The 13,827-nt window shown below is 41.4% G+C and overlaps 1 protein-coding gene across 1 annotated transcript in view; it reads right to left on the reverse strand.

Moving 5' to 3' along the window:
• Positions 1-13,827, reverse strand: part of ncam2 (neural cell adhesion molecule 2) — a 1,072,172-nt gene that overhangs the window by 87,496 nt on the left and 970,849 nt on the right. The window contains exons 6-7 of the mRNA XM_048603020.1: positions 12,465-12,582; positions 5,909-6,066 (exon numbers count right to left, since the gene is read on the reverse strand). Of these exons, the coding sequence (XP_048458977.1) occupies positions 5,909-6,066; positions 12,465-12,582 (276 nt within the window). The remainder of the gene's footprint in view (positions 1-5,908; positions 6,067-12,464; positions 12,583-13,827) is intronic.

Consider the following 13,827-nt stretch of genomic DNA (forward strand, 5'->3'; position numbering starts at 1 on the left):
AAAGGAATAGTATGAATTTGAGCACTCTTCTAGCATCTGTGATGACATCTTTTTAAACTTTAATTTCATCTTGTGAAATACAGTTGGTGTATTTTCCTTGTTTAAGAAACATTTTGTTCTTTGTGTTGAATGTGCACTGGCAGCCTCTTATGAAGATATTCAGTAACTGGCCTTCATGATTCAAACAAAAAAAAAATCAAAGTTAGGATCTGTCCAGCCAGGTTTCACTCTAGATCTGACTTGTCCAGTATTCATGTCACCTGGGATCATAATAGTTAGTTTTGGTCTTCCCCAAAGTAGAACCTTCTGTACATCTACCTTAACAAACCCATGCTGTTCATCACAATGAGATCAGTCACGGTAAGATGTAAAATATTCATATATATTTGGGAGCTTGCCAGGATATGGTTTTGGTCAGAGTGTACTGATTGTGATAACTCATGAAGGAGATATGAATCATATACCACCAGTCTGTTTAGCACAGTTTGTTCAGATTAAATTAGTCTGAAGAGTCCACTATTTAAAGTTTAAAAAGAACAAAGGAGATGCAAATAAATATTTGGCATGAACGTGTGCGAATATTCCTTGGTTCAGGTTCAATCAGAAAAGGTGAATGTATTAGCCAGTCTGTGTCCTGTGGGTTTCGAATGTAGTGCAGCCTCTGCCACATAGCATGGGCCTATTTGTGCTGATGGTGATTTTCTGCACAGTGGACAGTAAAACCAATGCACTAAAACTTCCAAAGCTCCATTTCTAATTTTCTGCATAACTGGTAAAATGGGACACGGGTTTCAGAATCATAGAAACAGAGAATATAGGAGCAGAAATAGGTCATTCAGCCCTCCTAGACTGCTCTGCCATTCAATATGATCATGGCTGATCATCCAACTCAATCCCCTGTTCCCAATTTCTCCTCTTATCCTTTGACTGTTCCTAATTCTCATTGTTACACTGTGAACAGCTGATGGTGACTTCATGCAGCTTCCAACATCTCAAACTATGATTGCCTGCAGGAGGCAAGTGGATAGTGGAAATTGTGGGTAGCTTCTATCAGCTGATTAAAGCTCCATGATGTCTCCATTTTCGGACTGTCTCTTGTAGTTTCTAATAACTTTAATTCAAACTGCCCCATGATCTGATATCAGCTGATACCTTGCATTGGTTGGTCCAGCTCAAACTGCGCTGATTGGCAGGAGAGTTTAGTACATTTCAAATGACACCTCTGTAATTGATGTCTCTGGTAATGACAAACAGATAGAGGCATCTCCTTGAACAAGCGGCTGCTAAATAATAGTGCAGTCAGTGGAAGGGCTGAGGACTGTCCTATCATGTTCTGTGCACTTTGAATACTTTACATTTGAAATGCTTTATTTGTCTCCTGTTTAGGCGTGACAGTTTAGAATATGTTTGTTCTGTGTTTCTCTAAAGTTGCATTTATACCCCAGGCGCAGCCTTGCAAATGACATTGCTCTACCTTATTTACCTCATGTAAATGGCTTGCACTAGCCTGACCACCATGTGTGAACTGGTCTTGATGACTTCATAGACGGTGCATGTGGAGTAGCAACGTTATAACTGTCGTGTCATCATGTCATTACAACAAGTATAAGTGGAGTGGCTGTAATCTGTGAGGAAGCCACTAACAGTAGAGCAATCTATTGCTGGTCGCCATCAGTCAATTAGTTCCTTGTTAAACATTTTTAAAAGCAGCCAGCCTTATCAATGCACCTTTTGCAGTTGTATTGCATACTGTCCAAAGCCAATAAAGTGCGAGACTACTTATTGAAGAGTTTCAATTCATACCGACCTTTGATTTTGAGCAGCTTGGTATGCTACAGATGCCTAATCAATGCATAACTCTAATTGTTTTACATCAACATAAACCATTACAGTACAACCGGTCTATTCATTGCCTGATGTGTATTGATGGTTTTGAATGTTTCGATATGTAAACTGTCACATCAAATAAAATTTTTATCCCGTTAACATTTCTGTAGATGTAACGTGACAAAATTACCTCGCTTGATTCAATCACCCACTTAGGAAATCTCTGATCTTTATTTCAAGGAGAATGTGATATTTTGCATTCACCCAAGCAAGCAGGTGGGGCCTTGTTTTAATACCTCATCCAAAAGACAGCATTTCTTAAAGTGCTTTGTTCCATTAGAACTGCACTGAAGCGTTAGTCTTAGTTTTAATGCTCAAACCCTAGAATGGGACCTAATCTCCCAACTTTGTAATTCAGAGGTGAGTGTATTACCAATGGAGACATCTCTGGTACACAAAGATGAAGGCAAGACACTTTCAGTTGTGAAATTCTACTCAAGTTATGAGCTAGATCATAAATAAGGTGACCCAGATTCCTCATTTATGGACATTCTGGAGGAAGATACAAAGAGCGGTGGTTGTTTTTGCTTGCGTTGTAGAGTTCAGTGATCACCAGTAGTTGGGGATGCGAGGGATTTTGGAAGAGTGAATCCACAATTGGTGCATTGGGTGTGAAGGATAGCAAGCCGAGAAGACAGGTCTTGACGGATAGTTTAATGAACTGATTGAAGAATGCAGGAAAGATGCGCAAAGGAAAATGATGAGTTTGACAAAATGGAGTCAATCCAGAGATAGCAGCAGCAGAATAGGAAGGTGGGGATATAGTAAAGAGTTGGGGCAGTCCAGAGAAGGTTAACTTTGTTGATTCCAGGTATTGAAGGACTTATGAGGAGAGTTTGAATAGGTTGGGCTTTACCCATTGGGATGTAGAAAAATGAGAGGCAAGCATATTGGAATATACAAGATTCTTCGGTGACTTGACAAGGTAGACACTGAAAGGTTGACTCCCTTTTGTGGGAGAGTCTCAGACCAGAGGGCATAAGCTCAGAGTAAGGAGTCAACCATTTAAGACAGAGCTGAGGAGGAATTTCTTCTCTCAGACCTGTGAAAAACCTATGGAATTCTTTGCCACAAGGACTGTCAAGGCAGGCTCATTCAGTATATTCGAGGCTGAGATGGACAGCTTTTTCATCATTAAGGGAAATAAGGGTTATAGGGAAAAGGCAGGAAGATGGAGTGCATTATTATTGAGATCAGCCATGATCTCATTGAATGTTAGAGACTTGATGGGCTGAATGGCTCATTTCTTCTCCTTTGTGTTGTGTGAGAGAAGGGATCTGTGAAGGTTAAAGAATCTGAGGGTGAGAAACAAAAGGAGGTATGACTGGCTAACAGGAAGGTGAGGAGAAGATGAGGTAGGGAGAAAGGGAACAAGACCGATAAATAGAGAAACAAAAGGGAGACAATAACAATGAACTCTTCTTTTTTTAATGATCCTGAGTCTAATGGAAAATAGAATCGGGAGAGGTGTAAAATGGGTGGACAATTTAAACCTGCTCTCACAAGTTAAAACTACAGCATGGGTTGTGAAGCAATTTAGAATATCTTCACGGGATGACAGGAACTGCGTGATGCAAGTTTTATATTCCTCTTTTCTGATTACACTCCAGTGTAGCTTGCTGTAGAGTTGATAGTAGGCTGAGGTTAGAACAATATTAAGTAATTGCACAGAATTTACAGCAAAGAAAAAGTTTCAGCCCTACTACTGTTGGTTACATTTGAGACAAAATCTACTCGTCTTTCTCTAATCATAACAACACATCCTGGGATGCTTTTATTTCCTTGTGCTTATCCAACTTCCGCTGAAAGAATCATAGAATCCCTACAGTATAGAAGCATGCCATATGCTCATCAAATCCATACCACCCCTCTGAAGAGCACCCAACCCACCTACAATCTTGCATTTCCATGGCTAATCCACCCAGCCTGCACATTATGGGGCAATTTAGCACAGCCAGTCCACCTAACGTGCACATCTTTGAACTGGAAGAGGAAACCCGTGTAGACATGGGGAGAAAGTGCAAACTCCACATAGACAGTAACCCAAGGGTGAAATAGAATACAGGTCCTTGGCGCTGTGAGGCTGCAGTGCTAACCACTGATCCACGATGCCATCCCTCCATTTCTCTGTTATTTACTTCAGTTACTCTTTGTAATGATTATTCAATAGTTCATGTCTCTCAGAGGACATTAGTTTGTAAGTGTACAATTGGCATGTTTTACTAGAGTTTTAAACTATCTCTGCAATCGCAACATGTCTGCTCTCCCACTATGATTCTACCTTCTAGTACCTTTAATGATATGTTTATATTGCTTTGAATCAAAATCTAGCTTCACCAATCAGAGGCACAGATTAGCTTATCACATCATCAAATACAGATCAATTAAACCATTGAACACTACAGTAGCAAGTTAACTTTCTAAACTTAGTGTAAACTAGTTTTTGACGAGGTTGATAATCACATTATCAATGGCCCCTGTTGTTGATCTACCCTTCAAATAGAAACAAAATCTCTGTATTTACCTGGTCTCATCCTTTAAGAGCAGCACAATGGCTTGGTGGTTAGCAATGCTGCCTCACAATACCTGGGGCCTGGGTTCTATTCGAGCCTCGGGTGACTGTTTGTGTGGAATTTGCACATTCTCCCTGTGCCTGTGTGAATTTCCTTCCACAATCCAAAGATGTGCAGGTTAGGTGGACTGGCCATGTGAAATTGCCCGTAGTGTTAGGGATGTGTAGGCTAGGTGGATTAGCTGTGGGAAATGTAGGGTTACAGGTATAGGGTGGAAGGGTGGGTCTGAGTGGAATGCTCTTCAGTGGGGTGGTGTGTACTCGATGGGCTGAATTGCCTGCCTCCAAACTATAATGATTCAATGATAAGTTTAAAGACCTCCATTAGCCAGGTCACCTGACAACCTTGCATTTTCTAGAGCAAAGAATTAGTCTGTTCAATCTTTCCTGAAAGGCATGATCTAATTACAATGGCCTTTCCAGCCCACCTTGCCAGCAAGTACCTTTTGAGGCCACCTGATAAAGAAGTATACAGCGAGTGGTGAAGACTATCCTTATTCACTGTTGGGACATGGGCATTGCTGGCTGGACCACCATTTATTGCCCATTCCAGCTGACCTTCAGAAGGTGGTAGTTAACTGCTGCAGTCCATGTGCTGTAGATTGACACATAGGGAGGGGATTCCAGGATTGTGACCCAACAACACTGATGCAATGTTATTATGTATCCATGTAATTACAGTCAATAGCCTGTAGGGAATATTGTGGGATTACTGTAGAGCTTCTGCCTTAGGTGGCGGAAGGAGTGGATGCAGTACCAATCAAATGAGCTGCTTTGTCCTGGATGGTGTAAAACTTCGAGTGTTAGAGCTGCACTCATCCAGGCAAGTGGGGAGTATTCCATCACACTCCTGACTTGTGTCTTATTGGTGGTGAACAGGCTTTGGGGAGTCAGGAACAGAGTTACTTGCTGCAGTATTCTTAGCGTGTGACCTGTTCTTGCAGCCATCAGATTTACATGGCTAGTGAAGATCAGATTACGCTTGATGGTAACCTCCAGGATGTTGATAGTGGGGGATACAGTGATGCTAATGCCATTGAATGTCAAGGAGAGGTGGTTAGATTGCCTCTCATTGGAGACGATCATTGTCTGGCATTTGTGCCATGCAAATATTACTTGCCACTTTTCAGCAAAAACCTGGATATTGTCCAGGCCTTTTGGACATGTACTGCTGCATTTGGACATGGACTGTCTTAGTATCTGAGGAGTCGCTGTAGAATGATTCTCCTGCATGGACTAGGCTTCAATAGCACAGGAACATTGAACATAACAACATAGGAATTAGGAGTGGGTTTTGAACCTACTTCCTCTCACACACTATCTCTATGACTTCTTGTTCGTGACTGTCTCACAAGAGTAAACCAGAGGAGAAAGGAATACACGGTACAGAAATGTGGCATGCTTCACTAATCATCAGTAACAACACAATAACGCAAATGGAGGACATACCGAAGACTTTTACTGACAACTGTTCTTCCACAGTTCCTGCTTTATTTGTTGCCCTGCAGATGTAAGCCCCAGTGTCTTCCCGGGCAATGTTTCTTATCGTCAGCTCCGTGCTTCTCTTCAACCCATACTTATCATTGTCTTCAATGAGTATCCCGTCTCTGCAAGACGAAAGTGTGGAAGTTCACTACTGCAGGAATAAAAGGATGCATATTCCCATGTAGACCTTATAGTTTAACCAAACCCATTGTCTCTAATATTAGGCAGCCACCCAGTAGCATGATGTTTATGTGGCATTTATTCTGACTACTGGCTCCCCTCCCTTTGCACCAGTCTCCTGCCTACTGCAATTATGGAATTGCCTCTATTAAGCAAAGGCTCAACAATTTCTAACATTATAATGCCAATCAGTACCTGAAAGAGCAAAGAAGCATTTGATTCAGACACCGATGTTGCTTGACTTGTCATTTCATTCTGGCACTTTTGTATATTTATCTCAATTTTACAGCCTTTCCAATATTTTCTTTTTGTTTTTTATTATATGCTTTCAGATGATTGCTCTGAAGCAGCCTCTGGTAGGTGTTTTTGTTCAAAGGCTGATCTTCGCTAGGACAATGCAGCCAGTGACAGGCTGTTACCAAAGGGGGTAATCTGCACAAATAAAGTCTGAAATTGTTCTGTGAATTAGGAACAGAATAACTGGTTCACATGAAATTCCCTTCCCACTTTAACAAAAGGATTAACTGTTTTTGTTTCGAAAATAGTAAGAAAAAACCAGAAACTTGTGTTTGTGCACCTTTTATCATAGGAATATGACCCAAGGCCCTACACAAATTTAACACCAAGCCAAAGAAAGAGATATGAAGAGGAGTAACCAAGCGTTTGGTTAAAAAAAATGCTAGGTTTCACAGGACAGTTTTTAAAGGGGAATTTATCAGTGAAAAGGGAAAGAGTTCTGAGAGAATTTTTAGAGCTTAGAAACTAGGAGACCAGAGGTATCACCATCATAGATGAAGTGAAATGAACAGTGGGGTAAATGTTAGCAATGGAGTGACAGAGATCCCAAAGGATTGCAGGGGAGGTCATGTATAAGTTGGAAGGGATTTGTAAATAAGATTAAGAAACCTTATATTGAGATACTGATGTACTGGGAATCATTGTAAGTCATAAGCATAGGGATTGTCAATCTTTTTGTGAGATAAAATACAGCCAGTAGATTTATGAATGCACCCAAGTTTCTAGAGGGTACAAGGTGGGCTAGCCCGTTGGGTATGTATTGAAATTGTCAAATCTGGAGATAGCAAAAGTACAGAGGAAAGTTTCAACAGCAAAAAGGTTAAGGCTGAAATGTGAATCAAATAAGCTGCTAGGATAATGAATAGTCTGGGAGAGTCGTTAGGATGGGTTTGTGCTGGGAGGCGACAGTAATATTTGCTTACACATTGTTAAATAATTATGGAATCTGTTGAGGGCGGTTCCACTATGTTGCAAAGAGAACTTAACATGTTAATTATGGTTACAATTAAAGTAATCCATCACCACACGTTTTAGAAAATAGAAACATAAAAAGTAGGAACAGGAGTAGGCCATCAGCCCTTTGAGTCTGCTCTGCCATTTGATATGACCATGGCTGATCATTCAACTGAATATCCTGTTTCCTCTGCCTCCCCATACCCCTTAGTCCCTTTAGCACAAAGAACTGTATTTAGTTTCTTCTTAAAGGTTTTGGCAGAGAATTCCACAGACTCACCAATGTGTGAAAGAAATTATCCCCATCTCAGTCCGAAATGGACTGCACCAAATTCTTTCACTCCAGATTCCCACTTCTGGATGCCCTGATCATTGAGAGTACCCAGCATTTTCCTGTCTAGTCCTGACAGAATGTTATGGGTTACTATGAGATCACCTCTCTTTTGTCTAAAACAAAGTGAAAATAGTCCTAACTGATCCAACCATTCTTCATGCGTCAGTCCTGTCATCCCAGGAATCAGCCTAGTGAATGTTTGTTGCACTCCTTGCATAACCAAAGGATCCTTCCTCGGATAAGGAGAACAAAACTGCACAAAATACCTCAGGTGCTGTGTCACCAAGGCCATATAAATTGCAACAAGACATACTTGCTCCAAAAGCTCTCACTATGAAGGCCAAAATGCTGTTTGCCTTCTTCACTGCCTGCTGAACCTGTATGCTTACTTTTAGCAACTGCTCTACAAGGACACTCAGATATCATTGCACCTCACCCTCTCCTAATCTATCATAATTAAGATAATAATCTGCCTTCCTGTTTATTGCTCCCAAAGTGCTCACCTCACATTTATCCACATTATACTTCATCTGTCATGCATTTGCTCACTCAGTCAGATTGACCAAGTCACACTGAAGCATCTTTGCATCCTCCTCACAGCTCACCCTCCCACTCAGCTAGTGGGGTGCCACAGGGATTAGTGCTGAGACCCCAGCTATTCAGTGACTACCACTTGGAAAGACACGCATCTGTTCTGTCTTTGCTTCCTGTCTGTAAACTAGTTCTCTACTCATGTCAGTACACTATCCACAATCACATGCACTTTAATTCTACATGCTTATGTAATGAACTAAAATATCAAATGAATTAACTTTACTGATCTAAATCAAAATACCATTTACCGATGAATCAAATAAAGTGTCAATTATTGATCAAATCTTCAAAAAACAGAAAATGGGACTTATAGTAGGCCATTCAGCCCTGCTCCACCATTCAATATGCCAACACCTAAAGCAGGAACGAGGCTCCGAAAGCTTGCGCTTTCAAATAAACCTGTTTGACTATAACCTGGTGTCGCGTGATTTCTGACCTTGTCAGGATGATCATGGCTGATCATCCAACTCAGTAACATGTTCCCAATTTCCCTCCATACCTTTAGATCCCTTTAGCTCTAAGAACTATATCTAACTCCTTTTTAAAAATTCCAATGTTTTGGCCTCAATTGCTTTCTGTAGTGGAGATTTCCATGCGCTCAGCACACTCCGGTTGGAGAATCAAATGATGTTCATTGGTATTGTGGATTACTGTTCATTACTGATATAAATCAATGGAAGTACAAATTATTGATATGAGCCAATTAAAGTTTTAAATACTGACATGCATGAATTAACATATCAATTACTGATCTGAATCAATTGAATTGTTGACAATTGAATTGAATGACTGAAGATGCTGATCACTGATCTTAACTAAACTATTTCTCACTGCCTTGTTGCAAAGAACATTTATATTTCAGGTAGCAACACGCTCGAGCTGATCTGCGATGGCTCTGATAGTTGTGTAGCCTGCTAACATTCACTGCCAATGTGAACATTTGTACAAGGAGCACTTGGGAGAAGTAATCAATCCGATGGCACCACAATCCAGTCAGAGGCGTCATAGAATCAGAGGGAAGCTTATGAGCAAAAACTTTGCACGTCCTTCAGCTGTGCTTTTCGTGTGCGGGTGCGCTGTCAATTTAAAAATCCTGACAAGGCTGGAAAACTGACATGCGGAACATTCCTAGTTATAGCACACACACTCCTGCAGCTTGTGAACCTACTTCTTCAAGCACATACTATTATAAGGTGTCGTCTCTGGGCTTTAGATGACATGTTTATTAATCCGACTGCACAGTTGTATATTTATCCGAGTGGAAAGGCATGCTCAAGCTATAAGGTATAATCCATGTACAATTATAATTGACATCTGTTTTGCTTTATATGTTTGCACTTCATCCTTTTCATCCTGTTACATAAACCATAGATGTAGAGTTAATTTAGTCAACTGTGTTACATAGAAAAGATGTTACACGTTCCTTTCTTTGACGTTAAATTTTTGTGCCTAAGCATCAGAATGATCCGTCATTCAATTCAGTTTTATTAAATACCAGCGTCAACCCACTATCTCCTTCACTGGATTATGAAGTGGTTTTGGATTCAGCTTCATGTTAAAGCCCTGTCATGTTGAAATCATCTATTATGTTGTGATTTCAATGAGGGGGGTGCACATTGGAAAATAAAAACATGCAAATCTTTTTTATTATTTGTTCTCAGGATGTGGGTGTGTCTGGCTACAACCAGCATTTGTTGCCCAACACTGATTGTCATGGGAAAGGGGTGGTGAGCTCATTCTTCAACTGCTGTAGTCCCTGGGGATTAGTACTCCCATCATGCTCTTCATAATGACGTTCCAGGATTTTGACACAGCGAAACTGAAGGAATAACGTACATTTGTTGAGAAAAGACTGATTATACCACACCTGTTATCTAAAGCCCAGGGAAACTTCCTTATAAACACATGTGCATGAAGAGACAGGTTCTGTAAAGGCTGCAGGTGTGTAATACCCTATCTGGCAGTACTTCAAGGGGCAGCAGTTATTAAATACACAGAGGTTAACTTGAGAACTCTCGACAGTGTCAGTAACATCAGCATGCCATTTATATCCTCTCTCCCTCGTGTCAGTCATGGTTCAGTGACAGCACCTTGACTTTTCTGGGCAGTTGTGTGTTCAAGTTCAGGGCTTTAATTCATGCTTGCACCTCAAATCGGAACTAAGGAAAGGCTTCACAGTGTCAGAAGCACTGTCTTTAGCATGAGATATTGAACTTTTTGAAGAAGAGCAGGAGAATTTTATTCGTGCTCTGGCCAACATTTATCCTTCAATATTTTATCTGCATCCCTTGGTAATTATGGAATCTTTCTGTGTAAGAATTGCTGCCTGGTTATTCCTTGATTGTCATTACTTTGAGACATCGTGAGATTGTGAAAATTGCATTTTATTTCCATTGATAAAATATGAACACAGACTGTAACTGATCAGAAACGTACTGTTTAAAATATAACAAAACAAAACAGGAGTTAGAATTCACAAAGCATCATTTACATAAAACTATTGTTCAAATTACAAAAGAATACAGAACAGAAGAGGGCAGTTTATCCCTTTGTGACTGAGCTAGCTCTTTTCACACAGCACTGCAAAGTTCTCTCCTTTCAAGTAGACAGGCAATTCCCTTTTTACTGAATCTGGTTCCAACTCCCTTTCAGATAATGCATTCCACCTCAAAACAACTCACAGTGTAAGATCTATTCTTTCTTAGGCTTCCTCCTTAGCTTTGTGTCTCATATTTACGAGCTGACCCAATTGGAAAAAGAAAAGTTTCTTCTGTATTTAGCTCATCAAAATTTCCCTACTCTAAGCAGACTAACCTTGGTTTTTCTAAACTCCACTTCATTGCATGTTTCAACCCTTATATGATTCTATCAAGGGCTGAGGAGTGGCAGATGGAGTTTAATTTAGATATATGTGAGGTGCTACATTTTGGAAAGGCAGGACTTATACACTTAATAATAGAGTCCTGGGGAGTGTTGCCAAACAAAGAGACCTTGAGGTGCAGGTTCATAGTTCCTTGAAGGTGGACTCACAGGTAAACAGGGTAGTGAAGAAGGTAGTGGTACGCTTGTCGTTATTGTTCAGTGAGAGTAGGAGTTGGCATATCATGTTACGATGGTACAGGACATTGGTGGTTAGGCCACTTTTGGAATACTGTGTTCAATTCTGTTCTCCCTGCCATCGGAAAAGTGTTTTTAAACTTGAAAGAGTGAAGAAAAGATTGACAAGAATGTTGCCAGAATTGGAGGGTTTGAGCTATAGGGAGAGGCTGAATAGGCTGGGGCTATATTCTCGAGTGTCAGAGGCTGTGGGGTGACCTTATGGAGGTTTATAAAATTACGTGGGTCATGGTTAGGGTAAACAGCCAAGGTCTTTTTCCCAGGGTAGGGGAGTCCAAAACAGATGGCATGCAGAGGGTGGTGTGTGTATGGCATGAGCTGCCAGAGGAAGTGGTGGAGATTGGTACAAGTAAAACATTTAAAAGGCATGTGGGTGGGTATGTGAATAGGAACAAAAACAAAGTTGCTGGAAAAGCTCAGCAGGTCTGGCAGCATCTATGAAGGAGAAAACAGAGTTAACGTTTAGGGTCTGGTGACCCTTCCTATGAATAGGATTGGTTTAGAGGGATATGGGCCAAATGCTGGCAAATGGGACTAGATTTGTTTAGGATATTTGGTTGACACTGAAGAGTTGAATCAAAGGGTCTGTTTCAGTGCTGTACAATACTCTATGACTCTAAATTTCCTCCACAATCTCCCTAAACCTTAACATCCTTGCTAAAGTGTGCATCCAAAATTAGCTGATGCCACAGCCAGGACCTTGATGATGCCTCCTTACTGGTTTGCTTTCTTACTCTCACCTTGATGGAAGAAGCAATTAAAAATGTATGTCTTTGAATCAAGCCTTTAAATTTGTCCAGCTACTTTCAAAGACTTGGCATACTGTCATACAGTACAGAAGAGGCCTTTTATGCCATCAATTCTGTGCTGTCCTATCTACAATAATCCTACCTGTGTACATGCTTGACCAAGTCCCTGACTTTTGCCATGACAGTGATTTGATTTTCCTTTTCTTCTGGTTTTGTCACTGGGGAAATTAATCTACTATTCATCAAGGATCCAGTGCAAATCTGAAGGTTTGGTGATCCTGCCCTTGCCCCTTACCTGTACCAGGTGATGTTGGGCTCTGGAGAGCCAGTCGCAGTACACGTCAATGTCACAGACTCCTGGCGATCTGCTATAGCTTTTGCTGAGCTCTTGGGCACATGAATTATGGGAGGAACTGGAGTGAAATAGAATGGAAGAAAAAAAAGCAAGTGTAAGGGCTGGTGGAGATCATTAAAGTTTACCAAAGGCAGAAAGACCCAATTTCTAGAAACTAATAATCTTCAGCTTTTCAATGTGCTGTTAAACCAACCTTGTCTAATTTTTGTCTCACAACACAATAGAATCTGAACTGGCATGGTGGCTCAGTGGTTAGCGCTGCTGCCTCAGCGCCAGGGACCTGGGTTCGATTCTACCCTCGTGTGACTGTCTGTGTGGAGTTTGCACATTCTCCCAGCGTCTGTGTGGGTTTCCTCCGGGTGGTCTGGTTTCCTCCCACAGCCCAATGATGTGGACGCTATGTGGATTGGCTATGCTAAATTGCCTGTAGTGTTGAGGGATGTGTAGATTAGGTGGGTTATAGAGGAATGGGTCTGGGTGGGATGCTCCAAGAGTCGGTGTGGACTTGTTGGGCCGAAGGGTCTGTTTCCACACTGTAGGGATTCTATGATGAAATGAGTCATTTGAAAACTGGACCAAGCAGAGCAAAGAGTGAGGCAAGAATTGCCATTTAAACCTAATGACAGAAAATGTATCTTATTTGGTGGGAGGTTCTGAATTAGAGAATGATACAGCATAGCACAAGGTAGTTTGGTCCATTACACCCCCGCTAACAGTGGTCCCCTGCTTTTGAACCCAACTGTACTATGAGCTAGAGTCTATGGAGTGTGGAGCTGGAGGAACACAGCACGTCAGGCAGCATCAGAGGAGCAGGAAAGTCAACACTTCGGGCCTAGACCCTTCATCAGGACTGCATGAAGAATCTGGGCCTGAAGCATCGACTTTCCTGCTCCTCTGATGCTACCTGGCCTGCTGTGTTCCTCCTGCTCCACACCGTATCAACTCTGACTCCAGCATCTGCAGTTCTTGCTATTTCTGACTGTACTATGAGCTGGCCAGTAGGAGCAGTCTCACTACTTTGCCCCAGCAAGGCTGAGGCCATGAACTCCGTGAAGTGATAACTGAAGGTTTGACCCACCTTCAGCGAGGCAAGATGCGGCTATTCAATCACAGGTTGGCAAAACCACAGGATTGATCAGGAGTTGGGCATTTGGATGCTGCTGGGTGCAGATTATGGAGGAAAATCCAAGGCAACTTAACTCACTTTCAATACTGATTCAGAGATAGTGGGGATTGTTGATGCTGGAGAATCTGAGATAACAGGACGTAGAGCTGGATGAACACAGCAGGCCAAGCAGCATCA

Source organism: Rhincodon typus, chromosome 11 (assembly GCF_021869965.1).
Source record: "Rhincodon typus isolate 14 chromosome 11, sRhiTyp1.1, whole genome shotgun sequence".
In the NCBI taxonomy this organism is placed as follows: Eukaryota; Metazoa; Chordata; class Chondrichthyes; order Orectolobiformes; family Rhincodontidae; genus Rhincodon; species Rhincodon typus.